At 35.9% G+C, this 21,255-nt stretch overlaps 1 protein-coding gene and 3 non-coding genes across 4 annotated transcripts; 2 read left to right on the forward strand and 2 right to left on the reverse strand.

Moving 5' to 3' along the window:
* Nucleotides 1–2,249: 2,249 nt before the first annotated feature.
* LOC149645044 (uncharacterized) lies at nucleotides 2,250–3,285 on the reverse strand. The gene is made up of 2 exons (XM_089850450.1): nucleotides 2,736–3,285; nucleotides 2,250–2,661 (listed from the first exon to the last, which is right to left on the reverse strand). Exons 1-2 carry the CDS (start codon nucleotides 3,140–3,142, stop codon nucleotides 2,589–2,591), a joined length of 480 nt encoding a protein of 159 aa, XP_089706576.1. The 5' UTR covers nucleotides 3,143–3,285; the 3' UTR covers nucleotides 2,250–2,588.
* A 7,152-nt stretch (nucleotides 3,286–10,437) lies between these two features.
* TRNAK-CUU (transfer RNA lysine (anticodon CUU)) lies at nucleotides 10,438–10,510 on the forward strand. The gene has a single exon. It is a non-coding gene; the product is annotated as a tRNA-Lys (tRNA).
* Nucleotides 10,511–13,188: 2,678 nt separating this feature from the next.
* Nucleotides 13,189–13,261, forward strand: TRNAK-CUU (transfer RNA lysine (anticodon CUU)). Its single transcript has one exon. It is a non-coding gene; the product is annotated as a tRNA-Lys (tRNA).
* Nucleotides 13,262–15,219: 1,958 nt separating this feature from the next.
* TRNAK-CUU (transfer RNA lysine (anticodon CUU)) lies at nucleotides 15,220–15,292 on the reverse strand. The gene has a single exon. It is a non-coding gene; the product is annotated as a tRNA-Lys (tRNA).
* Between the last annotated feature and the right edge of the window lie 5,963 nt (nucleotides 15,293–21,255).

Consider the following 21,255-nt stretch of genomic DNA (forward strand, 5'->3'; position numbering starts at 1 on the left):
AGTTAATCCTTTAAATGCATTTCAGAAACTAAATAAGCCTAACTAAGCTACCCTGTCTTGCCCCAACGACACTTATAGGGATTTTTCGGCAAATATCAAAAACTCAACTAAACATTGACATTAATATGAATTGTTTATTGAATCTCAATTTATAAGCTAAATCTACTCTGCCGAACCACAATCCAACGTTAATTTCAACTTAATTAAGCATAATTAACGTAAAATTCGACCAAAAACATAAATTTTTGGGACAAAAATTAAAATAACTTTTAATTGAACTACATAATTAAGATTAAAACAAAGCTAGAAGCTGGTAAAGCTCCTTTTTTACTATTTGACACTTAAATTAATTTATATTATCTTTTAAAAACATTAATATTCAGGAAATTCTAAAGTTTGGGGTAAAATAGGGTTTTTTCGGCAAGGATTGAATTTTCAATTAAACAATGATATTAATGTGAATTGATTATTGAATCTGATTTTATAAGCTAAATCTACTCTGCCGAACCACAATCCAACGTTAATTTCAACTTAATTAAGCATAATTAACGAAAAATTCGACCAAAAACATACATTTTAGGGACAAAAATTAACTTTTAATTGATCTACATAATTGAGATTAAAACTAGGCGAGAAGTTGGTAAATCCCCTTTTTTCCTATTTAACACTGAAATTAATTTTTATTATTTTTAAAAACATTAATAAGCGGGAAATTCCAAAGTTTGGGGTAAAATAGGGATGTTTCGGCAAAATATTACGGGGAGAAATGAAAAAATATGCCGAATCGTTGAAGAAGTGCGAAATTCCAAAGTTTGGGGTAAAATAGGGATTATTCGGCAAGGATTGTATTTTGAATTAAACATTGACATTTATGTGAATTTTTTATTGAATCTCAATTTATAAGCTAAATCTACTCTGCCGAACCACAATCCAACGTTAATTTCAACTTAATTAAGTATAATTAACGTAAAATGCGACCAAAAACGTACATTTTTGGGACAAAAATTAAAATAACTTTTAATTGATCTACATAACTAAGATTAAAACTAAGCTAGAAGCTGGTAAATCCCCTTTTTTCCTATTTGACACTTAAATTAATTTATATTATCTTTATAATACATTAATATTCAGGAAATTCAAAAGTTTGGGGTAAAATAGGGTTTTTTTGGCAAGGATTGAATTTTCAATAAAACATTGATATTAATGTGAATTGTTAATTGAATCTCAATTTATTATCTAAATCTACTCTGCCGAACCACAATCCAGCATTAATTTCCACATAATTAAATATAATTAATATAAAATTAGACCAAAAACGTACATTTTTGGGACAAAAATTAAAATAACTTTTAATTAAACTACAAAATTAAGATTAAAACTAAGCTATAAGCTTGTAAATCCCTTTTTTACTATTAAACACTGAAATTAATTTATATTATCTTTATAATACATTAATATTGAGGAAATTCAAAAGTTTGGGGTAAAACAGGGGTTTTTCGGCAATATATTATGGGGTGAAACACTATTTTACCCCGAAGTTATTTTTGCCGAACTTTTGCCGAATTACCCCAAATTCTAAAATAGTAGATATTCTCCCATGCATCGTCTGCTAAAACATTCTAAATGACTTATGGAAACAAACTGCAAGTGTTTATTAAACTCAGGTCACGTGTCACCAAAGAGCCGCTATGGAACAGTTTACCCGTCATTTTCTACTCTGAAAAATTGGTTGCTGTAATTTTCACCAACAGCCGGGAGTGTGGCGTACTCCTGTAAGCTAAGCTTCTGGGAGGCAAAGTTTGAGGGAATAAGACACATGTCGGCGATCCTACCCTATAGGTGCCGACTGCCCCGTGTCCGCCGGAGGTGACTTGACCCCCACACCCCATCCGTCACCTCCCAAGTAAACCTCATTTCCTTCCCCTGCTTACACACATAATGAAACCTGACTAATCACATCCTTGCCGAGGTCCTCTGACCCGCTTGCATTGAAACCTCCAAAAAAAAAAAAAAAAGAACATTTCACCAACATGGAAAGTTATGTAGAATTAGAACCCTTTGAAGAATGGCGCAAACATCCTCTTCTGTTAGATTTAGTTATTTATTATATTGAAAAATGTAGCGGATTTAATCGAGATGGTGCCTTAAGACTTCATTAATAAAAGGCTGTTTCTATTTAGGCCCAAGTTTTGGACTTAAAAAAGCCAGGAACACTATTTAGGACCACCCTCTCTTAATAAAAATCAATATTTTACTTTGAACAATTGAATTTATTCTAAAGACATGTAAAATTATCAAAAGAAAAGAACTAAATTTTGTACAAAAATTACAGACAATTAAAAATATAAACAAACAAATGAATTAATAAAAGTGATAAATAAAAATAACTAAAATCATGGCGTTGCTTTTGCCTCCTCTTCATGTTTAAGAAAAGACATAAGAGATTCAGATCTGATTGGGCAATGGGACATGAGAGCCTGTCATATTTGAAACTGTGATTTCAGGACCAGTTAGGGTTAAATTATCCGCCATTAAATCTTCTTCATCCTAATTGGTGGAAATACAGTGTAATTTTACTAATTTTATTGTTAAGCTGCTAAAAAAAACCAACTTACCCAATTGTTCCTTTCATCTTGTTCTTTAACGGGAGTTGACTGACAACTAAAAGAAAAATAAAATAAAATTAACTTATAGATTTAACAGATTTACAATACAATTAAATAATTTATACAAACTTAGGACTGAAATTTGACAATCTAGATGCGGTATTTGATGCCATGCCTGACTTGGGCGTATAATTTTCTTTCAATAAATCTCCCCATCTTGTTTGAATTTCATTTGATGTTGATTCAGAAGGGTCAGCTTCGGTAGTTGTTGAATTAACTAATTTCATAAAAATCGTTTTCAGTCCTTCTTCTTCCGTTGGGTCACTACTCTTATAATCGTTTATGAATCTTCCCCTAAACATTTTTGCTGCATTTTCTTGACTTCTTGAACTAACGCCCAATTCCTTCGCTATTTCTCGAAAATGAACAATTTTGTGAATCTGATCGAGGGGCACTTGTAAATTTAGGTACCGTTGGTACAAGCACCTTGCTATCATCTTATTTCCTATTTTCTTATGTCCGGCTTCGAAAACCATATTAGCTCCTGTTAAAACTTAAACAACCTTCTCTAAATGGCCTAGCAGCTAAAATAATTTGATAACATACGAAACGCCTATCATTTCAACTCGGTAAAGGGGGGGACCTTTTTTATCGCTTTTATCTATAAAGGTTTCACTAAATTTCGTTATTGATTTTTATGTGATTATAAATCGATGAAAAAACTGACCATTTCATTATGCCTTTAAAAAAACCCTGATAAAACAGATTTTTTTATCTCACTCTTTACCATTCCGAGTGACGATGACGTCATGGAGAGGTATTACACTGGGCGTGTCTGTGTGTATATTTGTGTATGTATGTCGATTTCGAGAATGATGATTTCTTCGAATGACCGACCCTTCGTGCTATGCTCAATCCCTTGGGTTATAGTCAATTAACTAACACATTTTGTTAGGTCTCAATACTAGTTTTATTTTATCAGCGATCATCGATTTTCAGTATATTTTATTCTCCTTATAGAGCCGAATACTCAAACCTAACTGTATATTTTTAATAGAAAGTAAAATGCATCCTATGAAAAACATTAACATGTACAAAAATGGGCCAAGCCTCGCCTCGTGCCCTTTCCGCTGTAAAACGTTCTGAGATCCCATGTAGAGCCAAGTCTGCCTTTTGATCTCATTCAATCGCCAATTGAACAATTATGTTATAAATTAAGTCCTTTTCCTAGTTAATAACCAATATTCTTTGACTCTATCATTATTATAAATCTTTGTTCGTATCAAAAATATCGTGACTTGGCAATCGCAGGTAAGTAATATTAAAAGGAAGTCGAGGGGAAATTCACTAAATCGTTGCCGATTTTAAAATAATCGAAGGGATATTCACTAAATCGTTTATGGTCGAGGGGATATGTACAAGTTTATAAGAAGAGTCATGCATAACCTTATATACACGCGCTTGCCAAGTCACGATATTTTTGATACGAACAAAGATGTATAATAATGATAGAGTCAAAGAATATTGGTTATTAACTAGGAAAAGGACTTAATTTATAACATAATTGTTCAATTGGCGATTGAATGAGATCAAAAGGCAGACTTGGCTCTACATGGGATCTCAGAACGTTTTACAGCGGAAAGGGCACGAGGCGAGGCTTGGCCCATTTTTGTACATGTTAATGTTTTTCATAGGATCTCACTTCTTTTTGTAGACCCTCTCGTTATACTTCGGTAGTTATATTAAAACAAGACCCTCTCGTGGTACTTCGTTTGCCAATATAATCGCTAACGTTTGTCCATATTTACGCTGAATTACCCCTTTCGACCCGCAGAGAATATGTAATAAAGATTGTACGCGATATCCTATAAATAAAGAACTAAAGAACAATTTTATAAAAATTTCGGGATGTTTTAATTTTTCTGTGCTTTATAAAATAAATGAAAACTAAATCCTGAATTTTAAGTTTCTATCTCCTCTAGAAGTACCTTAGAATTTTGATGATCGGTGAGTGAGTGAGTGAGTGAGTGACAAAATAAGGTAAATTTCACCTGCGATATTTCGAAAAGTATATAGGGTAGGAACTTGAAATTTGGAAACTAGAGCTAGGATTGACAGTCCTCGCGGCAAGCAAAATTTCAGACTTTTACCTCTAACCATCACGAAGTTACAGTGGGTTTAAAAGTGCCACGAGTTGCTTCGAGAAAAGGATGTCAGTGCTCGACTTGGCTGGGAGCACGGCAGTGCTCCCAGATATGCGTAATGTTATGCAGATATTTCACAATAAAATACTTTTACTAAAGGTATTTTGGTGAAAAAACTAAGATAAGCAATTTTTTAAAATATTCAATGTTTAATAATCATGTCTACAAAAGTCAAAATTTGAATTTCTGTTACTTCCGGCAATTATCTCTTACTTTTTCTCATCTTTGTCGCAAAGACAGTTTTTATTAATCAAAAATGTCTTGATTAGAATCAAGACCTAAAAAGTATCGATAAGTCTGAGGTTATCACTTGTCTGAAGGATCAGATATTAATTTTTCTATTTAATTGAAACTTAAATGCATGCTTAAGAAAAAACAACGTTCCATTACCGTTTTCCGTTGAAATAAATTATTTTACTGGTAATCAATTTCAAAAATTTACTTATCTCGGCTTTTCGACCACAATTCCATTCCCCGAAAACATTTTATCATTACATTAATTACTTTTGGGAGAGTACGTGTATGGTTTTGCGTTTTAAAAGGTTCCTAAAGACGTTACATCCCCATTCGTGACCGGCACGCTTCGCAGTGGAACATTTTAATTATTCTAAAACCAATGGCGCCAAATTCAATAGGGACAGTTAGATTTTTACTCGCGGTTTTGCAAAATGATGTAATATCAAGTGTACTTTAGTCAACCGTCGTATTGTTCTTTCTCATAGTTCAGGGCATGATCAGTGTTACTGCCCAATTTCTCTCTCTAGTTTCTAACAATGGTTAGAGACTATTTGATATGGCACGGACAACGTTATATACATTTGTAAATTTTAAGTATCACAAAAGGAAAAAAATCCAATTTTTTATATTTTGGTTTGAAATAAATAAACTCATGATAGTAGTTATAACGAACAAAAAAACAAGGGAATGGCACCGGTAATGAGCAGCAGAAAGAGAGGAAAGTTTGCTTCAAGTTAGCAGAGGGACATGGTAGTGAAAATGGTAATCTTGAATTTTGTTCGTTCAAACCTTAATATATCATGAAAAATTCAAGTGAGGAGGCGGCACTACCTAGAAAGATTGATTTTGGCAGATAACAGCGAAAAATTATGTTCTACACACACTGGGACTATGAGAGAGTTTCAAGGCCGAGGTCGCACATGATGAAATAGTTTGCTCAGGTCCTGTTAGTCTCGAAAGGGTTATATAGTGCTTGTAACTTTTAAAAGGTTCTTGTCATGGCTAAACAGACCGCTATTACAGTTTTTTATTGTTTTATAGGTTATTTTGACACGTTATCTCCCAAAAGTAATTAATGTAATGATAAAATGTTTTCGGGTAATGGAATTGTGGTCGAAAAGCCGAGATAAGTAAATTTTTGAAATTGATTACCAGTAAAATAATTTATTTCAACGGAAAACGGTAATGGAACGTTGTTTTTTCTTAAGCATGCATTTAAGTTTCAATTAAATAGAAAAATTAATATCTGATCCTTCAGACAAGTGATAACCTCAGACTTATCGATACTTTTTAGGTCTTGATTCTAATCAAGACATTTTTGATTAATATCTGTTCCTTCAGTCTTCATTTTAATTAAGAATGTTAAGAAACAGTTTTACATTTTCAAAATCTGCACTAAGCAGAAACATATATAAAGGGGACCATAAATTTAGCTCAATCAAACATTTATTTATAATAATACTTCAAAAAAAACGTAAATCAATAAAAGTTGGTATTCTTATTGTAATTAACATAATACTATTTTTTACAATGACCAGTTCAAAAATTGCCTGGTCCAGTTCAAAAATTAAATCGGAGGGGGGTCAGTGGTCCACGAGACTACTGAGAAAGTTCAAGGGTACCATTAAAATTCTAATATTTTAATTATCCACTTCTTTGGTTTAGCAGACGACGTGCAGGAAAGTCGCTGGCCTAATGTCTAGTTTAAAAAATCCTTATTTGGTCACGGACCAGAAAACTCACGTAAACGCGAAGCGAATGTCGAAAACTACGTATTTTCCGACTGAGGAGAGGCGAAATAGCCCGGCCTCCTTTTACGTCCCCCCTAACCGAAACGTTAGTGGTTCGAGCCCAGCCAGGAGCGGTGTTGTGAAGTCTCTGATGTAACGTAAAAAGTCAAAATTTTGCCAAAATACGTGACGATTATTGTTCTTCATAGCTTCCGTGGTGCAATGGTTAGCGCGTTCGGCTGTTAATCGAAAGTTTGGTGGTTCAAGCCCAGCCAGAAGCGGTGTTGTGAAGTCTCTTATGTAACGAAAAAAGTCAAAGTTTTGCCAAAATACGTGACGATTGTCGTTCTTCAAAGCTTCCGTGGTGCAATGGTTAGCGCGTACAGCTGTTAACCGAAAGGTTGGTGGTTCGAGCCCAGCCAGGAGCGGTGTTGTGAAGTCTCTGATGTGACGTAAAAATCAAAGTTCTGCCAAAATACGTGACGATAATTGTTTTCAAAGCTTTTGTGCTGCAATGGTTAGCGCGTTCGGCTGTAAACCGAAGGGTTTTTGGTTTTAGTCCACCCTGGAGCGTTGTTGTGAAGTCTTATAAATAACGTAAAAATTCAAAGTTTTTCTACAATACCTGAAGATCATTTAATTTCAAAGCTTCCGTGGCGCAATGGTTAGCGCGTTCGGCTGTTAATCGAAAGTTTGGTGGTTCGAGCCCAGCCAGAAGCGGGGTTGTGAAGTCTCTGATGTAACGTAAAAAATCAAAGTTTCGCCAAAATATGTGACAATAATTGTTTTTCAAAGCTTCCGTGGCGCAATGGTTAGCGCGTTCGGGTTTTAACCGAAAGGTTGGTGGTTCGAGCCCAGCCAGGAGCGGTGTTGTGAAGTCTCTGATGTGACGTAAAAAGTCAAAGTTTTGCCAAAATACGTGACGATAATTGTTTTCAAAGCTTTTGTGCTGCAATGGTTAGCGCGTTCGGCTGTTAATCGAAAGTTTGGTGGTTCAAGCCCAGCCAGAAGCGGTGTTGTGAAGTCTCTTATGTAACGAAAAAAGTCAAAGTTTTGCCAAAATTCGCGACGATAATTGTTTTTCAAAGCTTCCGTGGTGCAATGATTAGCGCGTTCGGCTGTAAACCGAAGGGTTGTTGGTTTTAGTCCACCCGGGAGCGTTGTTGTGAAGTCTTATAAATAACGTAAAAATTCAAAGTTTTTCCACAATACCTGAAGATCATTTAATTTCAAAGCTTCCGTGGCGCAATGGTTAGCGCGTACAGCTGTTAACCGAAAGGTTGGTGGTTCGAGCCCAGCCAGAAGCGGGGTTGTGAAGTCTCTGATGTAACGTAAAAAATCAAAGTTTCGCCAAAATATGTGACGATAATTGTTTTTCAAAGCTTCCGTGGCGCAATGGTTAGCGCGTTCGGGTTTTAACCGAAAGGTTGGTGGTTCGAGCCCAGCCAGAAGCGGTGTTGTGAAGTCTCTTATGTAACGAAAAAAGTCAAAGTTTTGCCAAAATTCGCGACGATAATTGTTTTTCAAAGCTTCCGTAGTGCAATGGTTCAAGTACCTACAAGCACCCACAAGTACCTACAAACACTCACAAGTACCCACAAGTACCTACAAGTACCAAAGGCAGTGTGGGGGACCTTTTCCAACTTAACTTGTTAGCTCACACAAAGCTAGGTCCCCTTGTTTTTCAACCACCACGAGATTTGAACCTAATAGATTTAAAAGTGCTAACATCATAAACTGACTCTTTACACTGCTTAAATATCGCAGATTGGAATGGTTTTGAAAATTTAAATTTAAACATACTTAGACTTAATTATAGTCAATGAAAATTGCTTAGCGGAATATTAGGTGTTGTACCTTCCATTTAAAACCGTTTTCAAGTCTAACAAACGTATAGTTTTTCTAAAATCGGATTAACCGGAATGTTTTTTTCCAAAAATTTCCCATGTTATTTCTATGGGAAAAATTCCAGTTTTTCAACAAAAGGTGTGATGAATTTTATGGAAATGAAAACCACCCTTAGCAACTTTATTTTTTATAAAATTAACTAATTAATGAATCTCTTTGAAATTTTAACCACATATTGTGGGCCAGAATTGTAGTTCTGCGCAATTTTTTCAAAACAATTTATGCAATACAAAAAAAAACTACAGCCAAACAAAAAACCCTCCTTATACATTAAGAGCAGTATGAAGTCTTATCTAAGAGAGCTACCGCTCTCTCAGAATTATAATTTAATTAGTATCCATCTGGATTATGCTCTTTCCAGGAAATGGACGTTGAGGGTGAATTTCAAATTAAATATGCTCAGTAAAGCTAAAATTAATGCTGTAGTGTAGCGCAATAGTGTTAGTTCAATTTATAGTGTAGTTTAGTTTTCGCCGAACTACCTGAATTTTTAAACTTCGCGCCTTTTCATGAATTTAGATGACAATGTAAATTTATTTAAGTGCTAAGTGTGAAATAGGCAATTTGAGATTAGACGAACTACTCGTGTAGTTATCATTTTAGTCTTTTACCCTAATTAAAAGTTATCCTTGAATTTTACCCAAAAAATGTTCTTTTCTGTTCATTCCACTTTAATTACGCCAAATTAATATGAAATTGACACTTAAATGTGGTTCCGCAGTATTGTTTTAGCTTATAAAATGAGTTTCAATAAATAATTTTCCCTAATTATCTTTTGCCGAACATTCGCGCCTTAAATGTTTTTCTATGATAATGTAAATTTATTTAAGTTTTAAATGAAAAAATCGGTTGGACGAACAACTCGTGTAATTTTATTATGAATTATTTAGTTTCATTAAAAATTATTCCTGTCTATTCGGAAAATATGGTTGTTTTGCGTTAATATCTCATTAATTATACTTAATTAAGTTGATATTAACGCTGTACCTTGGTTTATCAATTACTTTACAATATGAGTTTGATTTCTTCTAAACTTAATAGGAGTTTTTGTCTTTGCCGACGCGCTTGTATTTTTGCTTTTAAGTATACCTTTAAAATATCTACCTTCGGAAACTGAAAAATGGGCAATGAAGCTGTTTTAAGAAAAGGGTTTCCGTCCACCGCGACGTCTCCTTCGACTTATGTTTTGTATAATCAGAACAGGGTTAAACAAGACGGCCCAAGGGCTCGTAATAGTAGCCACATCGTACGAGTGAATAGCCCCTCTATACCCTACCCTAATGAGTGGATAACATAAATTAAAAGAAAATAAATATAAAAACCCCAAACATACAAATTCATAAGTATCCGACCCCACAGATAAAAATTCAAAAGTATCCGACCCCACAGATTAAGAGGTACCCCACCCCACATCACCCCGACATTTTCGAGATAAAATTTAAGGATAAAGTCTCGAGAATTCTATCAAGTCTCTATGGCAAGAAAATGAATATAAAAAACTAAAAGAAAAATAGAAAATAAATATAAAAATCTAAAATAAAAAAAATCAGAAGTGTCCGACCCCACAGATAAAAATTCAAAAGTATCCGACCCCACAGATAGAGAGGTACCCTCCCCCTATCCCCGACACTTTAGAGATAAACTTAAGAATAACAAGGGTGCCACCCAGCCAGGAGCGGTGTTGTGAAGTCTCTGATGTGACGTAAAATGTCAAAGTTTTGCCAAAATACGTGACGATTATTGTTCTTCGAAGCTTCCGTGGTGCAATGGTTAGCGCGTTCGGCTCTTAACCGAAAGGTTGGTGGTTCGAGCCCAGCCAGGAGCGGTGTTGTGAAGTCTCTGATGTGACGTAAAATGTCAAAGTTTTGCCAAAATACGTGACGATAATTGTTTTCAAAGCTTTTGTGCTGCAATGGTTAGCGCGTTCGGCTGTAAACCGAAGGGTTGTTGGTTTTAGTCCACCCGGGAGCGTTGTTGTGAAGTCTTATAAATAACGTAAAAATTCAAAGTTTTTCCACAATACCTGAAGATCATTTAATTTCAAAGCTTCCGTGGCGCAATGGTTAGCGCGTACAGCTGTTAACCGAAAGGTTGGTGTTTCGAGCCCAGCCAGAAGCGGGGTTGTGAAGTCTCTGATGTAACGTAAAAAATCAAAGTTTCGCCAAAATATATGACGATAATTGTTTTTCAAAGCTTCCGTGGCGCAATGGTTAGCGCGTTCGGGTTTTAACCGAAAGGTTGGTGGTTCGAGCCCAGCCAGAAGCGGTGTTGTGAAGTCTCTTATGTAACGAAAAAAGTCAAAGTTTTGCCAAAATTCGCGACGATAATTGTTTTTCAAAGCTTCCGTAGTGCAATGGTTCAAGTACCTACAAGCACCCACAAGTACCTACAAACACTCACAAGTACCCACAAGTACCTACAAGTACCAAAGGCAGTGTGGGGGACCTTTTCCAACTTAACTTGTTAGCTCACACAAAGCTAGGTCCACTTGTTTTTCAACCACCACGAGATTTGAACCTAATAGATTTAAAAGTGCTAACATCATAAACTGACTCTTTACACTGCTTAAATATCGCAGATTGGAATGGTTTTGAAAATTTAAATTTAAACATACTTAGACTTAATTATAGTCAATGAAAATTGCTTAGCGGAATGTTAGGTGTTGTACCTTCCATTTAAAACCGTTTTCAAGTCTAACAAACGTATAGTTTTTCTAAAATCGGATTAACCGGAATGTTTTTTTACAAAAATTTCCCATGTTATTTCTATGGGAAAAATTCCAGTTTTTCAACAAAAGGTGTGATGAATTTTATGGAAATGAAAACCACCCTTAGCAACTTTATTTTTTATAAAATTAACTAATTAATGAATCTCTTTGAAATTTTAACCACATATTGTGGGCCAGAATTGTAGTTCTGCGCAATTTTTTCAAAACAATTTATGCAATACAAAAAAAAACTACAGCCAAACAAAAAACCCTCCTTATACATTAAGAGCAGTATGAAGTCTTATCTAAGAGAGCTACCGCTCTCTCAGAATTATAATTTAATTAGTATCCATCTGGATTATGCTCTTTCCAGGAAATGGACGTTGAGGGTGAATTTCAAATTAAATATGCTCAGTAAAGCTAAAATTAATGCTGTAGTGTAGCGCAATAGTGTTAGTTCAATTTATAGTGTAGTTTAGTTTTCGCCGAACTACCTGAATTTTTAAACTTCGCGCCTTTTCATGAATTTAGATGACAATGTAAATTTATTTAAGTGCTAAGTGTGAAATAGGCAATTTGAGATTAGACGAACTACTCGTGTAGTTATCATTTTAGTCTTTTACCCTAATTAAAAGTTATCCTTGAATTTTACCCAAAAAATGTTCTTTTCTGTTCATTCCACTTTAATTACGCCAAATTAATATGAAATTGACACTTAAATGTGGTTCCGCAGTATTGTTTTAGCTTATAAAATGAGTTTCAATAAATAATTTTCCCTAATTATCTTTTGCCGAACATTCGCGCCTTAAATGTTTTTCTATGATAATGTAAATATATTTAAGTTTTAAATGAAAAAATCGGTTGGACGAACAACTCGTGTAATTTTATTATGAATTATTTAGTTTCATTAAAAATTATTCCTGTCTATTCGGAAAATATGGTTGTTTTGCGTTAATATCTCATTAATTATACTTAATTAAGTTGATATTAACGCTGTACCTTGGTTTATCAATTACTTTACAATATGAGTTTGATTTCTTCTAAACTTAATAGGAGTTTTTGTCTTTGCCGACGCGCTTGTATTTTTGCTTTTAAGTATACCTTTAAAATATCTACCTTCGGAAACTGAAAAATGGGCAATGAAGCTGTTTTAAGAAAAGGGTTTCCGTCCACCGCGACGTCTCCTTCGACTTATGTTTTGTATAATCAGAACAGGGTTAAACAAGACGGCCCAAGGGCTCGTAATAGTAGCCACATCGTACGAGTGAATAGCCCCTCTATACCCTACCCTAATGAGTGGATAACATAAATTAAAAGAAAATAAATATAAAAACCCCAAACATACAAATTCATAAGTATCCGACCCCACAGATAAAAATTCAAAAGTATCCGACCCCACAGATTAAGAGGTACCCCACCCCACATCACCCCGACATTTTCGAGATAAAATTTAAGGATAAAGTCTCGAGAATTCTATCAAGTCTCTATGGCAAGAAAATGAATATAAAAAACTAAAAGAAAAATAGAAAATAAATATAAAAAACTAAAAGAAAAATAGAAAATAAATATAAAAATCTAAAATAAAAAAAATCAGAAGTGTCCGACCCCACAGATAAAAATTCAAAAGTATCCGACCCCACAGATAGAGAGGTACCCTCCCCCTATCCCCGACACTTTAGAGATAAACTTAAGAATAACAAGGGTGCCACCCAGCCAGGAGCGGTGTTGTGAAGTCTCTGATGTGACGTAAAATGTCAAAGTTTTGCCAAAATACGTGACGATTATTGTTCTTCGAAGCTTCCGTGGTGCAATGGTTAGCGCGTTCGGCTCTTAACCGAAAGGTTGGTGGTTCGAGCCCAGCCAGGAGCGGTGTTGTGAAGTCTCTGATGTGACGTAAAATGTCAAAGTTTTGCCAAAATACGTGACGATTATTGTTTTTCAAAGCTTCCGTGGTGCAATGGTTAGCGCGTTCGGCTGTTAATTGAAAGTTTGGTGGTTCAAGCCCAGCCAGAAGCGGTGTTGTGAAGTCTCTTAAGTAACGAAAAAAGTCAAAGTTTTGCGAAAATTCGCGACGATAATTGTTTTTCAAAGCTTCCGTGGTGCAATGGTTAGCGCGTTCGGCTGTAAACCGAAGGGTTGTTGGTTTTAGTCCACCCTGGAGCGTTGTTGTGAAGTCTTATAAATAACGTAAAAATTCAAAGTTTTTCCACAATACCTGAAGATCATTTAATTTCAAAGCTTCCGTGGCGCAATGGTTAGCGCGTACAGCTGTTAACCGAAAGGTTGGTGGTTCGAGCCCAGCCAGAAGCGGTGTTGTGAAGTCTCTGATGTAACGTAAAAAATCAAAGTTTTGACAAAATATGTGACGATAATTGTTTTTCAAAGCTTCCGTGGCGCAATAGTTAGCGCGTTCGGGTTTTAACCGAAAGGTTGGTGGTTCGAGCCCAGCCAGAAGCGGTGTTGTGAAGTCTCTTATGTAACGAAAAAAGTCAAAGTTTTGCCAAAATACGTGACGATTATCGTTCTTCAAAGCTTCCGTGGTGCAATGGTTAGCGCGTACAGCTGTTAATCGAAAGTTTGGTGGTTCAAGCCCAGCCAGAAGCGGTGTTGTGAAGTCTCTTATGTAACGAAAAAAGTCAAAGTTTTGCCAAAATTCGCGACGATAATTGTTTTTCAAAGCTTCCGGTTTTAAATGGAAGGTACAACACCTAACATTCCGCTAAGCAATTTTCATTGACTATAATTAAGTCTAAGTATGTTTAAATTTAAATTTTCAAAACCATTCCAATCTGCGATATTTAAGCAGTGTAAAGAGTCAGTTTATGATGTTAGCACTTTTAAATCTATTAGGTTCAAATCTCGTGGTGGTTGAAAAACAAGGGGACCTAGCTTTGTGTGAGCTAACAAGTTAAGTTGGAAAAGGTCCCCCACACTGTCTTTGGTACTTGTAGGTACTTGTGAGTGTTTGTAGGTACTTGTGGGTGCTTGTAGGTACTTGAACCATTGCACTACGGAAGCTTTGAAAAACAATTATCGTCGCGAATTTTGGCAAAACTTTGACTTTTTTCGTTACATAAGAGACTTCACAACACCGCTTCTGGCTGGGCTTGAACCACCAAACTTTCGATTAACAGCTGTACGCGCTAACCATTGCACCACGGAAGCTTTGAAGAACGATAATCGTCACGTATTTTGGCAAAACTTTGACTTTTTTCGTTACATAAGAGACTTCACAACACCGCTTCTGGCTGGGCTCGAACCACCAACCTTTCGGTTAAAACCCGAACGCGCTAACCATTGCGCCACGGAAGCTTTGAAAAACAATTATCGTCACATATTTTGTCAAAACTTTGATTTTTTACGTTACATCAGAGACTTCACAACACCGCTTCTGGCTGGGCTCGAACCACCAACCTTTCGGTTAACAGCTGTACGCGCTAACCATTGCACCACGGAAGCTTTGAAATCAAATGATCTTCAGGTATTGTGGAAAAACTTTGAATTTTTACGTTATTTATAAGACTTCACAACAACGCTCCAGGGTGGACTAAAACCAACAACCCTTCGGTTTACAGCCGAACGCGCTAACCATTGCACCACGGAAGCTTTGAAAAACAATTATCGTCGCGAATTTTCGCAAAACTTTGACTTTTTTCGTTACTTAAGAGACTTCACAACACCGCTTCTGGCTGGGCTTGAACCACCAAACTTTCAATTAACAGCCGAACGCGCTAACCATTGCACCACGGAAGCTTTGAAAAACAATAATCGTCACGTATTTTGGCAAAACTTTGACATTTTACGTCACATCAGAGACTTCACAACACCGCTCCTGGCTGGGCTCGAACCACCAACCTTTCGGTTAAGAGCCGAACGCGCTAACCATTGCACCACGGAAGCTTCGAAGAACAATAATCGTCACGTATTTTGGCAAAACTTTGACATTTTACGTCACATCAGAGACTTCACAACACCGCTCCTGGCTGGGTGGCACCCTTGTTATTCTTAAGTTTATCTCTAAAGTGTCGGGGATAGGGGGAGGGTACCTCTCTATCTGTGGGGTCGGATACTTTTGAATTTTTATCTGTGGGGTCGGACACTTCTGATTTTTTTTATTTTAGATTTTTATATTTATTTTCTATTTTTCTTTTAGTTTTTTATATTCATTTTCTTGCCATAGAGACTTGATAGAATTCTCGAGACTTTATCCTTAAATTTTATCTCGAAAATGTCGGGGTGATGTGGGGTGGGGTACCTCTTAATCTGTGGGGTCGGATACTTTTGAATTTTTATCTGTGGGGTCGGATACTTATGAATTTGTATGTTTGGGGTTTTTATATTTATTTTCTTTTAATTTATGTTATCCACTCATTAGGGTAGGGTATAGAGGGGCTATTCACTCGTACGATGTGGCTACTATTACGAGCCCTTGGGCCGTCTTGTTTAACCCTGTTCTGATTATACAAAACATAAGTCGAAGGAGACGTCGCGGTGGACGGAAACCCTTTTCTTAAAACAGCTTCATTGCCCATTTTTCAGTTTCCGAAGGTAGATATTTTAAAGGTATACTTAAAAGCAAAAATACAAGCGCGTCGGCAAAGACAAAAACTCCTATTAAGTTTAGAAGAAATCAAACTCATATTGTAAAGTAATTGATAAACCAAGGTACAGCGTTAATATCAACTTAATTAAGTATAATTAATGAGATATTAACGCAAAACAACCATATTTTCCGAATAGACAGGAATAATTTTTAATGAAACTAAATAATTCATAATAAAATTACACGAGTTGTTCGTCCAACCGATTTTTTCATTTAAAACTTAAATATATTTACATTATCATAGAAAAACATTTAAGGCGCGAATGTTCGGCAAAAGATAATTAGGGAAAATTATTTATTGAAACTCATTTTATAAGCTAAAACAATACTGCGGAACCACATTTAAGTGTCAATTTCATATTAATTTGGCGTAATTAAAGTGGAATGAACAGAAAAGAACATTTTTTGGGTAAAATTCAAGGATAACTTTTAATTAGGGTAAAAGACTAAAATGATAACTACACGAGTAGTTCGTCTAATCTCAAATTGCCTATTTCACACTTAGCACTTAAATAAATTTACATTGTCATCTAAATTCATGAAAAGGCGCGAAGTTTAAAAATTCAGGTAGTTCGGCGAAAACTAAACTACACTATAAATTGAACTAACACTATTGCGCTACACTACAGCATTAATTTTAGCTTTACTGAGCATATTTAATTTGAAATTCACCCTCAACGTCCATTTCCTGGAAAGAGCATAATCCAGATGGATACTAATTAAATTATAATTCTGAGAGAGCGGTAGCTCTCTTAGATAAGACTTCATACTGCTCTTAATGTATAAGGAGGGTTTTTTGTTTGGCTGTAGTTTTTTTTTGTATTGCATAAATTGTTTTGAAAAAATTGCGCAGAACTACAATTCTGGCCCACAATATGTGGTTAAAATTTCAAAGAGATTCATTAATTAGTTAATTTTATAAAAAATAAAGTTGCTAAGGGTGGTTTTCATTTCCATAAAATTCATCACACCTTTTGTTGAAAAACTGGAATTTTTCCCATAGAAATAACATGGGAAATTTTTGGAAAAAAACATTCCGGTTAATCCGATTTTAGAAAAACTATACGTTTGTTAGACTTGAAAACGGTTTTAAATGGAAGGTACAACACCTAACATTCCGCTAAGCAATTTTCATTGACTATAATTAAGTCTAAGTATGTTTAAATTTAAATTTTCAAAACCATTCCAATCTGCGATATTTAAGCAGTGTAAAGAGTCAGTTTATGATGTTAGCACTTTTAAATCTATTAGGTTCAAATCTCGTGGTGGTTGAAAAACAAGGGGACCTAGCTTTGTGTGAGCTAACAAGTTAAGTTGGAAAAGGTCCCCCACACTGCCTTTGGTACTTGTAGGTACTTGTGGGTACTTGTGAGTGTTTGTAGGTACTTGTGGGTGCTTGTAGGTACTTGAACCATTGCACTACGGAAGCTTTGAAAAACAATTATCGTCGCGAATTTTGGCAAAACTTTGACTTTTTTCGTTACATAAGAGACTTCACAACCCCGCTTCTGGCTGGGCTCGAACCACCAACCTTTCGGTTAACAGCTGTACGCGCTAACCATTGCACCACGGAAGCTTTGAAGAACGATAATCGTCACGTATTTTGGCAAAACTTTGACTTTTTTCGTTACATAAGAGACTTCACAACACCGCTTCTGGCTGGGCTCGAACCACCAACCTTTCGGTTAAAAGCCGAACGCGCTAACCATCGCGCCACGGAAGCTTTGAAAAACAATTTTCGTCACATATTTTGGCGAAACTTTGATTTTTTACGTTACATCAGAGACTTCACAACCCCGCTTCTGGCTGGGCTCGAACCACCAACCTTTCGGTTAACAGCTGTACGCGCTAACCATTGCGCCACGGAAGCTTAGAAATTAAATGATCTTCAGGTATTGTGGAAAAACTTTGAATTTTTACGTTATTTATAAGACTTCACAACAACGCTCCCGGGTGGACTAAAACCAACAACCCTTCGGTTTACAGCCGAACGCGCTAATCATTGCACCACGGAAGCTTTGAAAAACAATTATCGTCGCGAATTTTGGCAAAACTTTGACTTTTTTCGTTACATAAGAGACTTCACAACACCGCTTCTGGCTGGGCTTGAACCACCAAACTTTCGATTAACAGCCGAACGCGCTAACCATTGCAGCACAAAAGCTTTGAAAACAATTATGGTCACGTATTTTGGCAAAACTTTGACTTTTTACGTCACATCAGAGACTTCACAACACCGCTCCTGGCTGGGCTCGAACCACCAACCTTTCGGTTAAAACCCGAACGCGCTAACCATTGCGCCACGGAAGCTTTGAAAAACAATTATCGTCACATATTTTGGCGAAACTTTGATTTTTTACGTTACATCAGAGACTTCACAACCCCGCTTCTGGCTGGGCTCGAACCACCAAACTTTCGATTAACAGCCGAACGCGCTAACCATTGCGCCACGGAAGCTTTGAAATTAAATGATCTTCAGGTATTGTAGAAAAACTTTGAATTTTTACGTTTTTTATAAGACTTCACAACAACGCTCCAGGGTGGACTAAAACCAACAACCCTTCGGTTTACAGCCGAACGCGCTAACCATTGCAGCACAAAAGCTTTGAAAACAATTATCGTCACGTATTTTGGCAGAACTTTGATTTTTACGTCACATCAGAGACTTCACAACACCGCTCCTGGCTGGGCTCGAACCACCAACCTTTCGGTTAACAGCTGTACGCGCTAACCATTGCACCACGGAAGCTTTGAAGAACGACAATCGTCACGTATTTTGGCAAAACTTTGACTTTTTTCGTTACATAAGAGACTTCACAACACCGCTTCTGGCTGGGCTTGAACCACCAAACTTTCGATTAACAGCCGAACGCGCTAACCATTGCACCACGGAAGCTATGAAGAACAATAATCGTCACGTATTTTGGCAAAACATTGACTTTTTACGTTACATCAGAGACTTCACAACACCGCTCCTGGCTGGGCTCGAACCACTAACGTTTCGGTTAGGGGGGACGTAAAAGGAGGCCGGGCTATTTCGCCTCTCCTCAGTCGGAAAATACGTAGTTTTCGACATTCGCTTCGCGTTTACGTGAGTTTTCTGGTCCGTGACCAAATAAGGATTTTTTAAACTAGACATTAGGCCAGCGACTTTCCTGCACGTCGTCTGCTAAACCAAAGAAGTGGATAATTAAAATATTAGAATTTTAATGGTACCCTTGAACTTTCTCAGTAGTCTCGTGGACCACTGACCCCCCTCCGATTTAATTTTTGAACTGGACCAGGCAATTTTTAAACTGGTCATTGTAAAAAATTGTATTATGTTAATTACAATAAGAATACAAACTTTTATTGATTTACTTTTTTTTTGAAGTATTATTATAAATAAATGTTTGATTGAGCTAAATTTATGGTCCCCTTTATATATGTTTCTGCTTAGTGCAGATTTTGAAAATGTAAAACTGTTTCTTAACATTCTTAATTAAAATGAAGACTGAAGGAACAGATATTAATCAAAAATGTCTTGATTAGAATCAAGACCTAAAAAGTATCGATAAGTCTGAGGTTATCACTTGTCTGAAGGATCAGATATTAATTTTTCTATTTAATTGAAACTTAAATGCATGCTTAAGAAAAAACAACGTTCCATTACCGTTTTCCGTTGAAATAAATTATTTTACTGGTAATCAATTTCAAAAATTTACTTATCTCGGCTTTTCGACCACAATTCCATTACCCGAAAACATTTTATCATTACATTAATTACTTTTGGGAGATAACGTGTCAAAATAACCTATAAAACAATAAAAAACTGTAATAGCGGTCTGTTTAGCCATGACAAGAACCTTTTAAAAGTTACAAGCACTATATAACCCTTTCGAGACTAACAGGACCTGAGCAAACTATTTCATCATGTGCGACCTCGGCCTTGAAACTCTCTCATAGTCCCAGTGTGTGTAGAACATAATTTTTCGCTGTTATCTGCCAAAATCAATCTTTCTAGGTAGTGCCGCCTCCTCACTTGAATTTTTCATGATATATTAAGGTTTGAACGAACAAAATTCAAGATTACCATTTTCACTACCATGTCCCTCTGCTAACTTGAAGCAAACTTTCCTCTCTTTCTGCTGCTCATTACCGGTGCCATTCCCTTGTTTTTTTGTTCGTTATAACTACTATCATGAGTTTATTTATTTCAAACCAAAATATAAAAAAATTGGATTTTTTTCCTTTTGTGATACTTAAAATTTACAAATGTATATAACGTTGTCCGTGCCATATCAAATAGTCTCTAACCATTGTTAGAAACTAGAGAGAGAAATTGGGCAGTAACACTGATCATGCCCTGAACTATGAGAAAGAACAATACGACGGTTGACTAAAGTACACTTGATATTACATCATTTTGCAAAACCGCGAGTAAAAATCTAACTGTCCCTATTGAATTTGGCGCCATTGGTTTTAGAATAATTAAAATGTTCCACTGCGAAGCGTGCCGGTCACGAATGGGGATGTAACGTCTTTAGGAACCTTTTAAAACGCAAAACCATACACGTACTCTCCCAAAAGTAATTAATGTAATGATAAAATGTTTTCGGGGAATGGAATTGTGGTCGAAAAGCCGAGATAAGTAAATTTTTGAAATTGATTACCAGTAAAATAATTTATTTCAACGGAAAACGGTAATGGAACGTTGTTTTTTCTTAAGCATGCATTTAAGTTTCAATTAAATAGAAAAATTAATATCTGATCCTTCAGACAAGTGATAACCTCAGACTTATCGATACTTTTTAGGTCTTGATTCTAATCAAGACATTTTTGATTAATAAAAACTGTCTTTGCGACAAAGATGAGAAAAAGTAAGAGATAATTGCCGGAAGTAACAGAAATTCAAATTTTGACTTTTGTAGACATGATTATTAAACATTGAATATTTTAAAAAATTGCTTATCTTAGTTTTTTCACCAAAATACCTTTAGTAAAAGTATTTTATTGTGAAATATCTGCATAACATTACGCATATCTGGGAGCACTGCCGTGCTCCCAGCCAAGTCGAGCACTGACATCCTTTTCTCGAAGCAACTCGTGGCACTTTTAAACCCACTGTAACTTCGTGATGGTTAGAGGTAAAAGTCTGAAATTTTGCTTGCCGCGAGGACTGTCAATCCTAGCTCTAGTTTCCAAATTTCAAGTTCCTACCCTATATACTTTTCGAAATATCGCAGGTGAAATTTACCTTATTTTGTCACTCACTCACTCA

This window comes from Phalangium opilio, unplaced genomic scaffold, assembly GCF_054372755.1.
Source record: "Phalangium opilio isolate 3A_F unplaced genomic scaffold, DU_Popi_V2 ptg000090l_1, whole genome shotgun sequence".
Taxonomy (NCBI): Eukaryota; Metazoa; Arthropoda; class Arachnida; order Opiliones; family Phalangiidae; genus Phalangium; species Phalangium opilio.

Excerpts from the sequence above, each read along its gene's own strand:
- LOC149645044 (XM_089850450.1), bottom strand. The coding sequence starts at position 3,142 with ATGGTTTTCGAAGCCGGACATAAGAAAATAGGAAATAAGATGATAGCA. Across the intron at positions 2,662-2,735 it reads TTGTCAAATTTCAGTCCTAA|TTGTCAGTCAACTCCCGTTA; the intron begins GTTTGTATAAAT and ends TTTTTCTTTTAG.